The 20,085-nt window shown below is 38.0% G+C and overlaps 1 protein-coding gene across 1 annotated transcript in view; it reads right to left on the reverse strand.

Moving 5' to 3' along the window:
- Positions 1-20,085, reverse strand: part of AP2A2 (adaptor-related protein complex 2, alpha 2 subunit) — a 46,518-nt gene that overhangs the window by 4,048 nt on the left and 22,385 nt on the right. The window contains exons 4-19 of the mRNA XM_009996437.1: positions 17,755-17,897; positions 16,921-17,114; positions 13,446-13,575; positions 12,449-12,550; positions 11,532-11,640; positions 10,887-11,037; positions 10,280-10,448; positions 8,980-9,117; positions 7,686-7,868; positions 6,564-6,661; positions 6,162-6,393; positions 5,131-5,301; positions 3,507-3,670; positions 1,885-1,962; positions 912-994; positions 65-159 (exon numbers count right to left, since the gene is read on the reverse strand). Coding sequence (XP_009994739.1) covers positions 65-159; positions 912-994; positions 1,885-1,962; positions 3,507-3,670; positions 5,131-5,301; positions 6,162-6,393; positions 6,564-6,661; positions 7,686-7,868; positions 8,980-9,117; positions 10,280-10,448; positions 10,887-11,037; positions 11,532-11,640; positions 12,449-12,550; positions 13,446-13,575; positions 16,921-17,114; positions 17,755-17,897 — 2,240 coding nt within the window. The remainder of the gene's footprint in view (positions 1-64; positions 160-911; positions 995-1,884; positions 1,963-3,506; positions 3,671-5,130; positions 5,302-6,161; positions 6,394-6,563; positions 6,662-7,685; positions 7,869-8,979; positions 9,118-10,279; positions 10,449-10,886; positions 11,038-11,531; positions 11,641-12,448; positions 12,551-13,445; positions 13,576-16,920; positions 17,115-17,754; positions 17,898-20,085) is intronic.

Below are 20,085 nucleotides of genomic sequence, written 5' to 3' on the forward strand. Positions count from 1 at the left end.
TTATAATTTGGCGTGGCATAAAACACAAAACCCAAATAAGATCACATACGCTACTGCATTTAAGGATATTTGACTGTAAGTCATCTGAGCAGATTACTGTTGGAGTAAAATTCAAGAATTGTGTTGATGTCTTATTACCATAGAATATGAACATACGTCCTAGAAAAAAACAGACAGAATTTTTAAGTATGCCAAATGTAATCATATTGAATTACCTGCATGTCCAGTCTCTACTACTTTGTCTTTCTACCTGTCATGAAGACAACTTTTAAAAACAAAGCATAATTTACATGGTTTATCTTGCCAAGATATTCACAGTTCAAGATGAAGTAACAGATTAAGCCAAACCAGACCTCTCCCATAGTGCCTGTCACACAGCTAGTTAGATAATTAGTGGAAGTCCTTCAGTAGCCAGAACACGTTACTTTTTATGTAAAGAAGCTATTGCAGTACCAGAAGTGATGCAGACGGGGAGAAGCAAGCAATCCAGGTACTGCTCTGTGGTTCATAGCCAGCTCTTTCCTAGATGTTTTCAGTATCTTCTGCATTAATGTATTACAATAGGCATGTCCAGTATTTATTGTGTATCATGTTATCACAATAAGTTATGCTGCAACACGAAAATTGAGGAAACTGGTCCTTTATAATCCTACCTGTACCAACCTTTCAAGTAGGCAGCAAGAGCTAGAGTTTACAGTACCATTTAACACTCATTTCATCTTTGCCACTAAAAAACCCAACAAGTTCACGAGAACAAGAACCCAAGCACAGAAGACAGGGTTACATAGGAAGACACATTAGGCCTGAAATCACATTTCCCTCTTAAGTAGGTAGAAAGTAAGTCCTATCTATTGTGCTGGTGTTGGGGTTGGTAACGCAGACAGCTAACCACTTGGCCTGAAAGATCTTACCTAGGTTCTGTCGAAATTCAGATTTCAATCCAATTTGCAGCAACTGATTTTCAAATAACACTCCATTATTTTTACACACAAACCTAGGGGAAGAGAGGGAAAGTGTATTTTAAATTGAGTGATATTAAACAATATTTAGAACCCCAAACTTGAGGGTTTACACAGAGGATGAAGATTGTGGTTAACCTAGAGTGAATCAGTCTGTGAGAGAGGCCTTTGCACAAAACTGCAGTTAGGAAAGAATTTTACAAAAAAAAAAAACAACAACAAAACACCACTTGTAGGACACTAAAACCATATTTTTGATAGGATGTCTAAGAAACTATGAAGGAAGTCACAAAATGCTATATACACACACACTGTCTCTATAAAGGACCAGGCAACAGACTACAATTTCTTATTCATATTCTTGAGAACTTCTGAAACTCATTAGGTTGATGCAGAATTGAAAAGTTTGAAGATTTGACTGTTTAAACCTGAAAGAAAAAAGAATCCCTTGTTTTATCAGTTCTGTATCACAGAAGTCAACTGAGAGCTGTTTTTTTTCTTCCACTTTGAGAAAAGAAACTCACCCTGCAGTGATTTCAGTCCTTTCTGTTACCCTTCACTTAAAAGTAGATGAGGTGGTCAGCAAACACCCACCTTTTGCATACAAGGCACTTAATATCAGTATTTTTGACACATTACTCTTCTGTTTTTCCTTTATTTGTGAATAGTTGCAAAATTTAAAATACAACTGTCATTGCCTCATTTCAGAGCAGTGTGTGATAGCACCGACTCAAAAGGAAATTCTAACCTGTGTATTCATGACTTTGTCACAAAATCCAGAGCATCTACAGAGGTGTTCTAGTCACAGGTCTGGCAGTGTATGTTGTTCCAGTTTTGCTGGTATTAAGTTAATGCACAATATAGTTTTGTTTTATAACTATATTCTGGAAGTTGCCCAGCCTTGCAAGGTTTTAGTATTGCTTACTTGTGAAAATGCTCATCAGCATCATGCACAGTATCAGCTGGTTCCTCAGAAACTACCTCAGATGAAGCCAGGTCAGGACTAGTTCAGGCAGCACAAAAGGAAGAAAGGCAGTAGCAACAGAGATAGCAGGAGTTAGTAAAGACAGCTTAGTGCTTAGTTATTTCTTTTACCTCCTTCCTCAAAAATGGCACTGCTGAGTTTAATGCATGAAAATGTATTAGCTGCCCTAGCTCAGTACACCTAGAAAGGTTTTAGGCATTAGGCAACGTTTTCCCCCACTTCTCTCCCCCATCCCACCCCCCCAATTGCTAGGACCGAGCAACTCTTTCCAAAGACAAAAGACAGCTGATTATACCTCTTAAAGAGCCAAGTCCTTGCAGGTGTTTAATTGTGACAACAAAAAAGTTTTAGTTCAAATCCATAAATGTAGATGTATATTACTATGACAAATGCGCACTTTGAAGAGGAGGCCTCATCAACCTTAGTGGCACTTATAACTACAGCTGCACAACCAGTTCTTAAAAACACACAAATATTAAGCATAGGCAAGAATATACAGGCACACAGAGAATTACTTACCCAAGTAATGGATTAGAAACAAAAGTGACAACAGCACTAAAAAGAGGCAGGAAACTGTAAAAGGCAACTCCTCAGTAATCATTAGAGAAGCATTTAACCATCTACAGAGAGACCAAGAGGTTGGACAATGCTATACTTTCTTCTGCAGAATGAAAGAATTCTTAGCTTATGAAGCTACTAGTATTGGGGGCTGTCTGGGTTTTATTTTCCTCTTTAAAAAGAAGTTCTAAAAAGCTCATGTGGTTTCTTTAAGTCTAGATACTGTACAGCATGATAAACATCACTTGTTGCCCTCTAAGTAAAAAAACACAGGATATCTTAAATACTTCAAACCCACAATAATGCATTGCCTAGTTAATTTTTTTATGGGTGCCATGATTCAGGCATAACAGTGTCACTAATTATCTTTTTTATATTAAGATGCAATGTAAACTTGTCATGATTCCAAGTTTTGTCCTCGACAACAGTAAAAGTTTCTTTGGCCAGTAAGAAGAGAATTTTTTAAGCCATTATGCAATCTTATACTATTTATTTCCCATTTTCACACCTGTTTGTCAGACAGTAGCAGAACAATTTTAAGTATATCCTGAAATTCTGAGAACAAATACGTCTGGATAGAATCCATCTCACTGTTCCAGTACCAGTTTGCCATAAGTGGAGAGACACAAGGATACTTAACGGCGAAAAGAATAAAGGTATTTATATCAGGCCAGATAACCTCCAAATTCAAGATGTATTGAGATGCACATGCCGCTTAGCTTAAAAAAGAAGCAAAACCATTGTGAAAACTAGGCAATACTGTGTGGCCAACATTCTCAGGTCCATTACTACAGACTCAGTTTTTCCTTGAGCAGAGATGTTAAATAAAGATAAAAAATCCAGCACACAGTTCAAGAAAACCTCTCTTGCTGCCCAACTACCACCTAGTAATGTGCTCAAAAAGCTGGAACAAAGCCAAAAGTTATTTTATGTATATTTTTTTCTCAAATCCTCTTTTAACAGACAAATTCTTCTTCACATTCCTTACATAGTGACTTAATTACCTTGCAAAGTTGTCATCAGAACCAGGAGCAAGAGGTGCAACCGTAGAAGCTGAATCTGAAAATACATCTACCAGCAGGCTACCACTAGAGGATGGTGGAGGAGCTGAATTGGTGATAGGGGCAGCACCCAGACCCAGCAGATCAGCAGATGGAGAAGGAGTAGACTAGGGAAGACAAGACACTTTAGTGGTACACTACAGCAAAACTAAAACAAAGTTCTCTCTTTTGCACAGACAACTAAACTATGGCAACATGCCTCTCCCCAGTCCAATAACAAGCTTTAAATGATATACGCTTCATGAGTATAGTTATCACCTTGCATTTCAACCTATGGTCACGTACTGATATAGTTGGCTTTTGAGGGTTTGTTGTTTTCTTTTCCTCCCACTTTTTTCCCCTCTGTGAGGTTACATACATGGGCCCAAATCACTTGCAATAGCAATGCACAGACTCAAGCAAAATGTTACCGTACTAAACGTGAGCAGCCTACAATATGCGACATATGCTGGAGGTGATTTGTAAGATGCATTGGGATTGAGACTGAAATTTTGGGGTTTTATGCCAATTAAAAGTTATCATAAACAACAGACAGAATTTGATGCGGTATAACAAAAAATTCCCTGGCAAAAAGTCCTCAGAGGCTGATCAGTAAGACCTACTAAAAACAAACATAGCAGTTTCTTATGTGGCTGCAACCCATAAAGTGAAGCTCCTAACACATAAGACAATTTTAAATCTTAGGCAGCTCGGTCAGTTTTGCAGTCAAAACATTGCATAGCAGTTTTTCTGCTGGAAAGGTATTTCTGGCCATTCAGAGATGCTGCACTTGGAACAATACTCTTACATATTGCAGTGACTAAGAGTTAAAGGATTATGCTTTTAACAAAGTGTGCAGAGTGTGCGCTACCATGTTTCCTCCTCTTAGGTAATCTACTACTACATCTCAAATGTAATTGAAAGTTATGCTAGTCATTAAAACCAGAAACAAGTATTACATTATTGGAATGATTCATCCTTCCAGATTTAATTGACAATAAAATCAGAAGTTTCAGCTCAGAAGAAACAAGGCTGTGCCCTTGTCTACCATAACTGAACTTAGAAAGGTACTCTCAAACAGTAAAACCATTATGTTGATTTAAGGACATCTGTGTGAAGTTAGGTGTCCTCCACTTCTAGTAAAATTAATGACAATTCAAAACAAGATGCAAAATATCTACCACGTTAGACAAAGCACAAGAACAGCTGATACTTAAAAGGAGTAACCGGGATTTCAAAATAAAATTCTTTTTATCATGCCACCTTCACTGCAATTTCACCAGCAAGGAAATTCCCATTTCTAACCTTATAGCAATATTTTTTGAAATTAACAATGCAAAAGATTTTTTTATTTTTTATTTATTTAGGCTGCTGACAGTTTGTCCCCATTTACATAAGAGTTCCAAAGGAAAACTGCATCTAAGCAAGCAGTGAGGGAAAGCACCTGTATCTTCCCCTACTACTTTCTAAGAAACACCCATAGTTTTAATATTTGAAAGTTTTAAACCCCTAAAAAGCCAAAAGAAAAATTGTTTTCTCACTTGCGTGTCATTTAAATTAGTGAAACAGCAGCTTTTAAACTCACAACAGCGCTGGCATTGACTGAGGCAGGTTCGGCGCTTCCATTCATATCAGAGCTCCTCTCCTTTTTTATCTCTTCCAGGTCAGTAACTGTGCCTGGACCTTTCTTCTTCTTGAGTTTAGCCAAAATAGAAGATTCCCTTTCTGGAAAGGGAGGCATTTCTTCCAGCACTGTAGCCTTATCACAGAAAAACATGTGTTAACTTACACTTGTATAGAGCCAAACCAGCTCCTGAGTCTTTGAAAAGACACACCCTTATTAGACTTCTGGAAAAACAGAAGTAATTACACAACTATGCAATTTATTGTACAGTGATGGGAGTAGACTTGCTTTTTAAAAAAAAATTTCAAATTTTCTGAAGTATTCCCAAAGCAGTTCAAGAGAAAAGGAGCACTGTAGCACAATGCTATTAAAGAAAAAAATAAACAAACAAACCAAGGTAAAACAAAAAACCAAGGCAAAACCAAACCCAAACAAAATTAGATCCTTTCAGACCTAATGGTCCTTAAGTTAAGCAGACCTAGACTGACAGCACATTATCCAAGCTTCTAGTCAGAGCCAAGTATTTATCAGCTGTCAAGACTAAGTGTGCCATGCTGCAGAAGCCAGGCCTGAAAGCACTAGGTTAAAACAGTGAACTTCTACAGAGCAAACAGAAAAAAAACCAACAAAACAATCAGCACAATAACAAGCTTCCTGCCCACCATCAACTAAATTCCTCAAAACAAAGCACTAGACCTTTTGCTATCCAAATACTGTAGGACCCTGTACAATGCCAGCTTTTACTGGTTTTCCAGTTCCAGATTAGCATGCTTTCATGGTCAATTGTCCCACTACTGCAATAACAACTTGGACTTTAGCTCTTAATTAAGTAGCTGAATTAGGTAGACCTAAAGAATCAGCACCCACATTGTGGATCCTTAATCCTGCATTATAAGCAATCAGGTGAAGAAGTATAGTGAAGTTTAGCTGTGTCTTCTGTCAACAAGTAAAGAGCTTGTGCATAATAATAATAATGAAAAAGTCTTTATACTTACCAGTATATCAGTACTGGCAATAGTACTGAGCCTCAAATACTCAACAGCTCTCTGTTGCAGCTCAACATCAGCATTCTTTAGCTGACTGTCACTGCGCAACACATCTTGAATTGTAGTTTTGATTTCTGGAAACAGGTTCACAAACTTGATGTAGGTAGACAGAAGTAGAGCTCGGGTTGGAACACTACATAGATGAAACTTGGAATGTAGCAAGTTGAACTGGATGAGGGGACTTAAAAGATGGGAAGAAAAACAATTTTTTCAGTTTTGTAGACATGGCAATTCTTTATGCATTACTAGCGAGAGTTGAATCATTTGTTAACTGGCCTTTAGGACATCAAATAGACATCAGATACTTCACAGAAAGTGTTACTACTTCAGTTATTTTAGACAGTGTTTTACCTTGATCTTGGATCACCTGCTATCAGATTTCCAAATTCTCCCAAGATGTAGCCACCTACTTTTACAAGATTCTCATGGCATGCTGGAGCTTGAAGGGCCTGTAAGAACACATTAATAGTCATGGACATGTAGTATATCAAAAAAGATCTACCACTTCCATGTCCAGCTTCCTAGTTTATTTTTCTGTAAAAGTAGACCATAGGTCTAGGCACTATAGAGCACTTATTAAGAAAAGCATGATAGGATGATAGGTGGCATTACTTCATAGAAGAATCTCCAGTGTAAGTATTAGTTGCTTAAGAACACTCTTAGGCCCATCTATTAGCACTGTGGACTTCTGAAGACAGATACGGCTGCTTAGGTTTCCCCTTACATTTTAAACCTTCCAAAAATGTGCAAAAGCTGCCCAAGATTAAAATTCTGTCTTCATTAAGTATGAAGAAACACATAGCAGGGGTAACTTCTGAAAGTTAACTTAAATAATAAAGGAAGAATCCAATGAAGCCAGAGCAACAAGGGCAGACATTTGAAAGTGTTCTCCTTTAACAGTTCAAATTCCAGTTTGATCAGAAGCTGAACAGTAGGAATAGGTATGTGCTTCCAGAGGGATCATCAAGTTATCAGTTTGAATGTTTTGGATTCCTGCATGTGGAAAACTAAAAAAAGAAAAGCAACAAAAAAAGCCCAAAACAACAGCAAAACCCAACAAAACAAATAAACACAAAAGCAAGCTGCTCTGTAAAAGGGTTCTATTTTTACTACATTTCAGTAATTTTCCAGGTAATGTAATTTCCTTACTAAGCCATCCATTCAATGCCATCCACCAAAATAAAAAACCCAGCATAACCCACTGTGCCCTCCCTCACCAAAAACAGAACAGTAATAGGTGTATTCTGTATTAGTTAAGCCAGAAAAGCTTCTCATCAACTTAATACAGTCTTTGATTCTGAAAATCTATGATGCTAGTTTTATTGAAAGCTTCAGCAGTATTCTGTTGAAACATTCAGGATGATGTTTTTACTCTTCCCTAACATGGGAAAGCACACACACCTGCTAAGATCACTGGGAGTTTACTTTGCTCCTACTTAACATTGAAAGGAATTGAAAAAAAATTGTTCTCACCTCAAAAACAGTCTTTGCTGCATACCCTTGAACATCATCCCTGTTGATGACAATCTGAATAACTCGATACCACACTTCTTCACTGACATAGTCACCAGCAATGCGAATCAGATTCAAGATTGTATCCACATACCAGGTATAATCCACTGCATACTTCTCAGCTAGAATTGCAACTTTGAGAACCTGAACACACAAGAGAATAAAGAAGGTTGACGAGCTTCTACAGTAAGCTGTGCATCAAGATTCACCTTCATATACCTAGTGATACCCCATGGCAACCCAGAAGCCTCAGTTTCAGATGTGTCAGCTTTCTCACCTGCTTCCACAGCAGGATTTTGATTTTAGAAGAGCAAGCTTCAGCTCAAAGTTCAGTTGGGAGGGATTCATTCCATGCGAATCCCTCCACAGAGGGTAAAGGAGCTAGCAAGTGCTGGGAGATTTCAATGCTCTCCTGGAAGCAAAAAACAGTTTATCCCTTTTCACAAGACAGGGGAAGCAGGTGGAGCAAGCGACTCCCCTGGCTTAACTGCAAACTTCTGAGTGTGCTCAAAAAACAAAAGGGAGTGTAAAACTGTCAGAAAACTGGACAAATACCTGTTGAAAACCAGAAGGGTACTGCCGGGGCACACAGAAATGCATTTAGAAAAGCAAAAGCTCAGCTTGAATTGAAATTGGCCAGAGATGTCAAAAACTACAGGAAGGGGTTCTTCAGGTAAGTAAACAAGCAGATTCAGAAAGAAAATACTGGCCCAATCTTAATCAGGAAAGGTGAATTAGTCACCAACAATGTTAAAAAGGCAGAGGTTCTCAACACTTTCTTCACCTCTGTCTTTACCAGCACTGTTGGGCTGTAAGCCTTGGGAACAAAAATCACTATAGACTGAATGTTCTCACAACACACATGGTATGAAGTTCTACCAACAAGTAAGTATGTGTCATACTACTTTTTTAAGCTATTAAACAGCTGACTAGACTAGGACATAACTCTCAGATCTAGAGATTGTATTTGCTCAAGAATTGGTAAAATTTACCTCTCTATATGCAATCCTCTGAGACTATGATTCACTTTTTAAATCCCCAGTTTTCAAGGAATTTCCCCCCACTCTCTTTAATTTTAACCTAAATGAAGAACATTCTTTGCTTATTAGGCCACAAACTCATGCGGGTTGTATTTTGGTTTTCTTAATCATAATGAAAAAAAACTATCACAAACTATCCAGCAGCCCAATTAATAAATTACACAAATGGTGCCAAAGCCACCTGTGAAAAAATTAAGGAAACGTGAATATCTCACAATTTCTTCTCTAATGGAATAATCAGCAGTCTCCAAGTAATTCAGCATTTCAGCCACAATCTGTTGGGCATTGCTTCGGTCACACATTGCGTACAGGAGATCTACAGCTCTTTGTCGTACACTTACATCTCTTTCAGTCTGCAAAAGGATAGAGAAAGAGGTGAGGATAATTTAATCTTTACTTTGAAAGCTTATGTAACTTACTGATGAGATGGAACTTACTATAACCAATAGTCAAATTTAAAACAAATGCATTTTCATAATCTTTCAGATGCATAACAAACTTCAACTTAGATATATCCTTCACATAAGCTATGAAATTTTCTTTCTGTCACCTAGAAAGAGGTCACTGAAGACACCAACAGCTTCCTGCTTTTAGATAATATTACAAAAATTCAAATAATCAGGTTTTGTTTCTGTAGTATACATATTCAAATCTGTGCAAGTGTCAAAAGAATGAAGAAGTTTCGACAGAATATTCCACTATTACCCTAACCAGGGTGAATGAGTTTGTGGTCTGCTGCACACTGGGTAACTGGCACCTCAGGCCACTAATGCAGTAACTAGCTGAAACTGTCAAATTGTCACCAGGCCAATGGCCAATTAGCTACTTGCAGCTTGCCTTGTATTAACAGAAGCCCTTTTGGAACACGTATGTACTTTTGACAAATGTATTAACGTGCTACAGCATCAGCCTGGAAGAAAACAATACACGTAAACACAGCAGTGTGCATGTAAATCTACATGCAAATCAGTCTTCCTCTTTCAACTTCTGATTTTTCACATAAACATGGCCTCAGAAAGTGTCTTTTTTGTTTCTTGACTTTCTGATTGTGCAGCAGACCTTTATCTGCTCTAAAAAGTGTCTGATTGTGCAGCAGACCTTTATCTGCTCTACTGATCCCTCTAAGATACTGCAGTGAAAGAATAGTGTCTGATATCAGCAGGACAGCAAAAAACCTAAGTCTTCTCCCAACATTCTCTGTTTTGAAATTCCACATTTTAAAATCATTATTAATCTACAGTCCACAGCTTGAAGAGATACCAAAGTTTTACAGAGGCCACAGGTCAAGTATCAGACTTACTAGTAAGCTGCAGAAATAAATGGAAGCTAACACCTATTATTCCCAGTTCAGCAAGATTTTGCAGGATTAATAAAAAAAAACCAAAACAAACAACTAAAACAGATTTCTGACCAAATGAGTTACATGGGGATCGGGGGCTTAGGGCAGTGGGGGAGAGGGCACTCAGGTAGAGGAGAAGACAACATTCAAAACAGACTGCACACTTAAATATTTACCTTCAACGCATTGATAACTGTTTCTATGTGTGTTTTCACAGCCTCATGTGAGAATTCAGAGCTGGCAAGCGTGCACATGCTTTCCAGTGCTAGGTAACGCAAATTAGTTTCTCGGTGCTGCAAGAACTGACCTAGCTGGTTACAGGCACGAACTAGAAGATTTGGCTCACTGCACAGAACAGGAGAGAAAGTGAAAGGGTTAAAAGCAACAGGTTTAGAATACCCAGTACGGAATACTATTTCTGCAGTGGAAATTTCTTACATGCCTCCAAAGTGTCTGCTAGAATGCCCCACTAGTGACATGAAAATTCGGACACTGTGAACAACGCACAATCTCTGCTGGATTTGACTGGTGGGGTCAATACAAAACACCAAAAAAACCCAAAGAAGCAGCAAGAAACAAAGCAATAAAAAATATGCTAGCAGCAACACAGTTCATTAATATTGTTCAATTCCATTGCTGTGGTTGTGTTCCAATCTAGCAAGCAACTTCATACTCTATTCTTTTCCATCTTCCTCCCCCAGTAAAATTCCATTTGGTGTTGAAGACAAAGCCACAGTTTTTCATTAAAATTCCTCTCATAACAGAAGCATTCTAACAGCTCACCTGTCATGATGGATAATTAAGCTGATTGCCTCAAACAGGACAGCATTCTTTGCATTTGAGTGTTGTACTTTTTTTGACTTTGGTGGCTCCTGTGCTTTGTTAAGAATAGTTTCCAGGCATTCTGTTAGACGACCACGTACCGCAGGGTCTTCTGGAGAAGAACAAGCTGTTGGACAACTTCACCTTGCTCAATGCCCTAATCCCTACCTTGAGCCTTCCACTTTGCTAAATCTGAATAAACTGTAGCATTCTGATACATTAAAAGCAGTTCATCCTCCGTTGATACACAGCTGACAAAAGAATCCTAAGTCACACTTCTATTTGGGTAAGAATAAAAGCCAGGCATGATCTGCACTATAACATATTTCAAAGCTTTAATAGAGTTGATAACATTAAAAATGTTTAAATGGCAGCTGCAGCTGTTCTGTAAGATGCACACTGATTTGACACTTGGCTCAAAGCTACACAGCCTTTTGAATTATGTGGCTTAGTTTTAACAATCTAAAACACTCAACAGTACAAGCTTCAGTATACTTAAGACAATGTGCTTTCACTCCAGGTTATGGTAACACTACAGCACAGTAGCTCTTTGGAGATGGCGTGCTGCATAAACAGATGGCCTCTGTGTCGTTATTTGTACATTACCTGGTGGTGGATAGCACTGTAACAGTCTCAGAAGTTTCACAGACAACCAAGGAGCAGGAACAAAGTAGTATGTATAGTCCTGAAGGTCTGTGGATGCTGAAGTTACAATCTGTAAAATGAGCAGACAGCACATCAGCTACTGAAGTTAAGTGACGATCATGGAAGGGACCCGAAGAACCTTTGGCAGAGGCTTATAAAACTATGTCACTAGCAGTGTTTAGTTCAGTAGATTAATTACATGAAGTTGTCACACTATGTGTATGCCATCAGGTTCTCAAATAATAGAAATTAGGTTTTGCAGATACAGAATCTAGGAAGTCTCTGAGAAAGCATACTCGCTTTTCTTCAGAATGAAGATGACCATCTTCTACCACCAAAACACTTAACTGGAAGTGTGACTTTTCTTTGTTTCAGCAATTCATAAGATTATTATGATTATTAACCTATCAGGAGCTCAAAAGAGGGAACTTGTAAGAAGCATAAATAAAGTTTGAAGTACAGGTTGTATTTTTGAGGGTTCTGCGCTGAAGTTTGCTGAATCAGCCTTTGATTCAACTACTCTTTGGTGTTACAGTTACATAAAATGAGAATTAAAAATTCACCATGAGAATTCTTTCAAAAACAAGTAGTTGAGAGGAAGACATCTTTTTGATATGTGGACTCGGTACAGAGCAAGGATTACAACAGGAAAGTGTGGGCAAGTTAATACAGTTTTCTGCCCTGGTAAGCAACAAGTGCTAGAAAAGATTAGCTGAATCAGCTACACCAAGTGAAACTGAATCATCTTTACCTTTAATGGTACATTAAACTAATCTGAACTAGGAAGCCAAATAAATAAGCAACATTAATCTAACCTGACCTAGAAAGCTGAGTAAATTAAGTAACAGTGAAGTATTATCAGTTATGATGGAACTCACTCGGCTTAATCTAGATACTGCCAATGAGACTGAAGTTTTAAACTCTTCTGGGTTCTTCTGTGCCAAAGTAGTGATCAGACTTGTAGCTGCAGTAACCACACCCTAGAAAAAAACCGAAGCAATACATTACATTTTGTAACACTTTAAGATGTTGCCCTCTAACAACTTTCACATCAAGTATTTTTAAATATACAAGAAAAATAAGTTTATCTCCAAGACAATGCCCCACATTAAAAGGCAATTTATTTAGTGAGCAGCTAGACTAATTGCACATCTTCAATATCCAGCATGATATTGTCACACTTGCAGAGCATTTAATTCTATTTTTGTATAGTTTTGTCTCATGTTTGGATAGTACATCTAAAAATAATGGAGAGCTATATTAAAATAATGGCTGGATGCAAATTGCCTTATTACATAACAGAAACATGAAGAGGATGCAGTAGAATATCCAGGAAAGATTTCTGACAACCCAACATGAAGAGAGGGCAGACTCTTCACTGCTAAAGCACAGGTCTTAATAGCCTTACTTTCATAAAGCAACTAGACAAAGGAAAAACAGAGCCTCTTATCTAGAACAATAGTTTTGTCTAAACCAGCAAGATAAGAATGACAAAATGGATGCCAAAGGACAGAAGTCCAGGCACTGACAAATGAGGTATTGCATTTTAGTGCAGGCCTAATTCTAAAAGGCTTGGGAAAATGAGTATTATACCTATGCAATATGACTTAGTATCACAATGCACAAGTTTAATTTGTTTGCAGCTATAGCAAAAGAACTTGTACATACCATTCTTGTATCTCAAAAAAACGGTAAACAAAGCTTTCCTAAAAATATATATAGCAACTAAAAACGGACCATTTGTTTCCCCAAGCCTGAAACAGCAACCCACTTGCATGAAAGACTTAAGAAACACATTAGTAGTGTGTTTAACAGTAGAAGTGTCATCATTCTCTATACAGAGTAGGCTCAAGAAGAATAACAAAGCTGATTTACCAAGTGCTGGTCATTGAGAAGATGCACCACTCTAGATGTCCAGTCTCCCATTGGAACAAGGTCAGGAGAAGTTCTATACAAACGCAGCAAGCATAAGGCAGCACTCTGCTTCACACTGTCCATAGTATCTCTGCAAGACATAAATAAGGACTTAAAATAGTCATCAAGTCACAGCAATACCTGCAGACCAGCATTATGCTAATCTTTACACTGGCTCAGCATCCCTGAACCATAGAATTGTTTTGGTCAGGAAAGACCTTTAAAATTATCAAGTCCAATCATAAACCTGGCAAACTGCCAAGCCCACCACTAAACCTAACCCCTAAACACCTCTCTCTACACCTTTTAAATAACCTCCAGGGATGGCAACACCACTACTCCCCTGGGCAGCCTGTTCCAGTGCTTTTAACCCTTTAAGTGAATAAACTTTTCCTAATATCCAATCTAAACTTTGCCTGGCACAACTTGAGGGAGTTTCCTCTTTCCTATTGTTTGTTACTTGGAAGAAGACACCAATACCCACCTCGTTACAGCTTCCTTTCAGGTAGTTGTAGAAAGCAAGAATGTCTCCCCTCAATCTCCTTTTCTCCAGACTAAACAACCTCAGTTCCCTCAGACACTCCTATTAAGATTTGTGCTCCAGACATGTCACCAGTTTTGTTGCCCTTCTCTGGACTTGCTCCAGACCCTCTATGTCCTTCCTATAGTGGGGGGCCCAAAACTGAACACAGTACTCGAGGTGCAGTCCCACCAGTGCCAAGTACAGGAGGACAATAATTTCCCTAGTCCTGCTTGCCACACTTTTTCTGATACAAGCCAAGATGCTATTGTCCTTCTTGGCCACCTTGGCACACTACTGACTCATGCTCAGCCTACTGCTGATCAACACCCCAAGGTCCCTTTCTGCTGGGCAGCTTTCCAGCCACTCATCCCCAAGCCTGTAGTGTTGCATGGGGTTGTTGTGGCCCAAGTGCAAGACTTGACACTTGGCCTTGCTGAACCTCATACAATTGGCCTTGGGCCACTGATCCAGCCTGTCAATATCCCTCTGTAGAGCCTCTATTTTCAACACAAGCTGAAACAGAAGTTCACTAAATTCTTCCTATGTTACAGTATTTGCTCTTAATTACTCATCCCCAAGCCTGTAGTGTTGCATGGGGTTGTTGTGGCCCAAGTGCAAGACTTGACACTTGGCCTTGCTGAACCTCATACAATTGGCCTTGGGCCACTGATCCAGCCTGTCAATATCCCTCTGTAGAGCCTCTATTTTCAACACAAGCTGAAACAGAAGTTCACTAAATTCTTCCTATGTTACAGTATTTGCTCTTAATTTTGTCCAGTGAGTTTAATTAGTCAAGTTTTCACCAATCACATGCCTCTATAGTGATTCTTTCCAACTCAAGAGTGACACATCACATCTTATGATAATTCAAAGTTCATTATTAGATGAGCACAAGCTCATGTAATCAGAACAGACTTCTTCCAAACTGACTCATGCAAATCAGTTAAGGTATACTATATTATGCATGCAAACAAAGCTGGATCTCCTGATAGGTCCTGCATATTAGACTATAACCATTAAGTACTCAACAGGTTCAGTATTTACAGCTAGCATGAAAGTCAGCCACCTATCACCAAACATGCAACCCACAAATGTATTCATCTTGCCATCCCTGCTGCTGGCACATAATGGCCTATTTTCACACCAGCATTTTACTATTCTGGTTCAGTGAACTACCTTTCATAGTGTAGTCAATTAAGCACTTTGTATGTTGCAGAAACAAGATCTAAAAATGTACTGAGCATTAGCACTGAAAGTTTAAAGAGACAGTTTAGACTGTTCAATCTTGGGTTTTTTTAGAAACCTCCACACTCCAGTTCAGTCCACCTATTCATTAATTTACCAATTTTCCATGAGATCAATTATACGTCAGTTAAAAAAAAACACAAGCAAAACCCAACTCTATTCCTCCCTTCCTTCCTACCTCCCTCCAATTTACATTCAAGTCAAGGGAGCTACAATAGAGTTGCATCTGTAACTTAGACTGCTCGTTCTGCACAGATCACTTTGAATCACACACATTTTATATATATTCTCTTAGAAATGCAGAGGGAATGAGGCCCTGAAGATTGATCTCAAAACTTAAACCACAAAATTCAAACAAGTCTGAAGGTGCTGTGCTCTGTCTGCGATTGATGACACTAAGTGAAATTTTTGGAACGTTTTAAGGTTATCTTATTAAAATCCATGGTTCATCATCATTGCAGCTTTCCTTCCACCACGCTACATGGAGAACAGCATCTGGCAAATACAGGACAGCACAGCAACAAGCCTGAGAGAGCCCCAGAGCATGCCATCTCTAAACATAGACCTTTACATAGGAAATTTCACACCTGAGAAAGGTGGAATTATGGGATAGATTCTCCCCATTTCCTTCACCATACCAGCCCCATACTAAGCATCAGGTGCTAAATGCTTATTCTTTTCTTTCTGACCCATACTACATTTTAGCTCTGAAAACAGCTACAGTGTTGAAGTGTGGCTATTCAAAGACTACTTTAAGAGTTCAGAAGTATTTCCTAAGACTTTTGCCACAACTAGGTATCACGTTATATCCTTCCTCTTACAGCCAACTCAGTACACATAACAGTCAGAATTAGTGCTGCATAAGCAACCACGTGTCCAACATTTGCAAGTTCCAATACTTGACATCTAGAGTGTTATTACAGCTCTTACACAAAATTTTGCTTTTTTTAATATTAAGATGCTTGTTATAAAACAAGATCCATGCATATTCTAAAATATTTTATATCCATTAGAGTTTAAATGCACTGTTAGCACTTGGATATTTTAAGTTTCAACATAAATTAGCTCTGCAACCACAAGTTCCATTTCAGATTTATTTAACTTGTTACAGACATCTGCCAGTTCTAGCAATACAAATGGAAAGTCAGAAAGCTGGCAATGACTATTTACCATTTATAGAAATTGCTGTTTCTGTGGCTAGTAGAGGAAGCAAGAAAGCTCACACAACAAAGTATTCTTAGGTTACTCATGAAGTCAGGCCAACTTAAATAAGAATTCAGTTTATAACAAAATCTGTAGTGTAAATATCTATTTAGGTTCATTTACTTCTTCTTTCATCAGGAGAGATTAGGAAAGTGAAACACATTTTAGGGGTATTCACTGCCACACATTTATAAAGAACAAAAACTTCATCACAACAAAGTGGTAAAAGCCTATTCAAGAAATTGACAGTCTTAATTTTCACATTGTATTAGTATACTTAGGAATATACCTGAGCAACCCCATGCTCAGGTATATCAAAGGATCTGCAATTACTGGCAATCGTCACTATTTGCACTGTAAACCCAGTGCTGCACAGCTTTAAGCATGGATTAAGCTGCTGCAATGGAATCAAGTTGCTGTAAAGGTATATTGGTGTTGTATTTGAAGGAGGCATATAGTACCTACCCAGCTACAAGTATTTTTGGAATTTCTCCAGCAAATGCTTCCGCCATCTCCCGGCTACCCACATTAGCAATGCAGTGCAGAGCAAGCCCCATGAAGGTGGGGTTGCGGCTGGCCAGATCATTCTTGATCGCATTGTTTATTAAGCGGATGAGCTCACTGTTAGAGTTCACTAGTACGGAGATGAAGAGATATCCCTGTGATTCAAGAAAAGGAAAACAAAAGTTGATTTTAACTGACATAAATGTCTTTCTCAAAGAATTATTGTGGCATTAACAGAAAACATAATTTCTCTTCCAATACCAAACTTAAGAGCAGAAATAGATATTTAGATAGCAGAGCAAAAGCTAAAAAAATTAAGTAAACACGAATGACTAAGTTTAGTGTCACCCTGATTTATAATTTTTAAGTGTTTCATCAATTTATCTAGTAGATAACATTTTAGATGAATGGGAGCAAATCAATAATTTGGCTTACTACTCAGACACTAGGTTAAGCTATGTGTACCTGATAAGCACAACTTAACCTAGGAAGATTTAAAGAGACTGTCTGAAAATCAAAAGGTTACTTACCTTTTAATCCAAGACACGGCAGTTTCTTAACAAAAGTAATAATTTTACACAGAGTGCACATTTTAGTTTTTACAATTAGTACAAAATTCCCTGTGCACAAAGGCGTTTACATTTCAGAATTGCTGCAAGATCCAAAATAAGGTTTTAAAGACTGGGTGGGCAGGGCTAGGAGGGGAAAGGAAGCAAAGTCTCTTATTTCAACTATACAGCTGAAGCAGGATACTAGACAGAACAGTTTATCTTTTATGGAGACTGAGTTACTCACAATTTGTTTCTCTGTGTATCTATTAGAACTGAGCAGGTTTACAGCCTCCATGTGACCAAAGTCAATATCATGACCCAGGAGAAAGATGAAAAGCAGTTTGCAGACATATTTTTTCTTACTGTAACCATCCAGAGCCTTGTCACCTGGAAAGCAAGGAAAAAAGGAACAATCATGCCTATGTTGTTCCTACATCTCTTTCCTTTCCCCCTCAGTTCCACTCAGGTACCTCAACATATCTTACAGTAGAAAGACTTAGTTGTACCTAGAAATTTAGATTAATATTTGATTCACTGTGCATCACCCTACAGAAGATGGAGAAACTGAGGGTTCAGCTATTGCAGTACTTGAATTTTACAAATTTTAAATGTATTGTTTCAGCTTTTATTCACTATACAGTGAATAAAATGTTTAATATATCCACTTATCTCTGATTTAAAGTACTATAAGCCTTTACATAATTTTGTACTAAACATGAAAGTTATCACAAACCATCATGGACAGATGTCAAACAATCAAACAACTCTTGGGTTTTCAAAAAAATTATTCCCAGTCATAGGCAGCTTGTGGTTCTTCTTAGTGGTCTGAGACAGAAAAACAAGTAGCTCTGAGAACAACTGAAAAAACCTGAGCTGTCACTGAATCAACAAGAAAATCACACGGTGCTTGTTTTAAATATTAATCTCAAATTCATTTAGAAGAAAAAACCCCAAACACACAACAAAACATCAATGAGAAAAGATGAAGAGTTTAGTGTTACTTTTACCAATTTACCATTATCTATATTATATAGGACAGTCATGAAATAAAGCTGTATCATCTAGTCCCTGAGCTATCTTGCTATGTGCTTTATATTTTCTTGCTATGAGGCAGCACCTATGTGTTTACTCAATTTTGATTTCCCCGTTTCTGTAAATAGCAACTGTGTGTCTTCTGTACACACATTCTCTTGTTAAACCAGTTATTAAATCTTTATCACAGTAAAAGGTCTTAACATAGTTATTGAAGTGAAACACAATAGAGAACTCAGTAGCAATAAAAACAGCAAGTCTTTTTGGAATGACAGAACAATAGAGGTATATCCCAAGTCCTTGAATAAACACGTGAAATGAGATTAGCATGAGAGCTTTAAAGCATCTGTAAAATGCAAGTATTCCAAAGTGTTTTAGTTTTAGGAGAAAAATGCACCCTAAATAGGCTATATGGAACAGTACAGGAGCTAAGAGCTCATCAGGCAGACCATTTCTTTTCCAGAAGTGCTACATAGGAACACAGACTTTTTGCAAAACATTCGTAAGTCAAATCCAGTGATAGAGCAGTATCCACTGAATCAGGCAAGCCTGAATGCTAGAGGTCAGTCAGGGTAGCAAAATTTTTTATAGATGCTGCTGACTAAAAAGGCTATAAGCTCCTTAGCCTCTGCATTCTGGACCCAGAAAAACTGGTCTGTCAGATCTGTATGCATTCTTTAGTGATGGGCCCATTCAGCCAACATAACATTGAAAAAAAATTTAAAAAAGCTTAAGATATCCCTAACTCATTGCCCTTAAGAAAAAAGCTTCAAGCTGCATTTTTTCTAAAAAACTTCAGATTTATGTCATAGACAGCTAAGTACATAACAAAGAATCTTAACAGTATAGAAGTTTCTCCTTCTTCCTTCTCACCCACCGCTGCAGAAGCAGGTTAGATTTTCCATACCGCATGCATTTATAGCTTTCCATAGATTTCACACTACATTTAGTGACTATAAAAACAACAGAAACCTCACCAAGATAAACTAAACTTAGTTTCTGAAAGAATGAACACTACCATGAATGTCTGGAGCCCCATAATACTAGTGAACCAAGAGAAAATATAATAGCACGTTGAAGTAGATGGTGATAAAAAAATTACATCTACAGGTTGAAACTGTGAATTCTGGAGAGGTGCTTTCCATTTTGACTTTAGAAACTTTTTTGTTTTATTTCAATTGATAAAAATTTAAGCCTACAACTGCCATTTTAATACAGACAATGATACCACTCAAACCTGAGTGCAACATTTCATTTTATTTATTTTAAACTAGCACAGACTGCCTATCAGTTGCCAATAAAAAGCAACTTTACCTTAAAGCTACTTATATGCTGCATAAAGAAGAGTTGACTTCAGGTCCGTACCATAGAAACCAAGACGTCATATTTTACTTAGTTACATGAAATACCATTACTGAAGATACTCATGACAGCGCAATCCTGCTATACTAGCTCCTGGCAAGATCCTCTGACAACAGCCAGCTCTGGAGAAGCTGCCCAAGGACATGTTTTCTTCAAGTCATACTTACAGTTTGCTGCCACA

This window comes from Chaetura pelagica, unplaced genomic scaffold, assembly GCF_000747805.2.
Source record: "Chaetura pelagica isolate M959 unplaced genomic scaffold, ChaPel_1.0 scaffold74, whole genome shotgun sequence".
Classification (NCBI taxonomy): Eukaryota; Metazoa; Chordata; class Aves; order Apodiformes; family Apodidae; genus Chaetura; species Chaetura pelagica.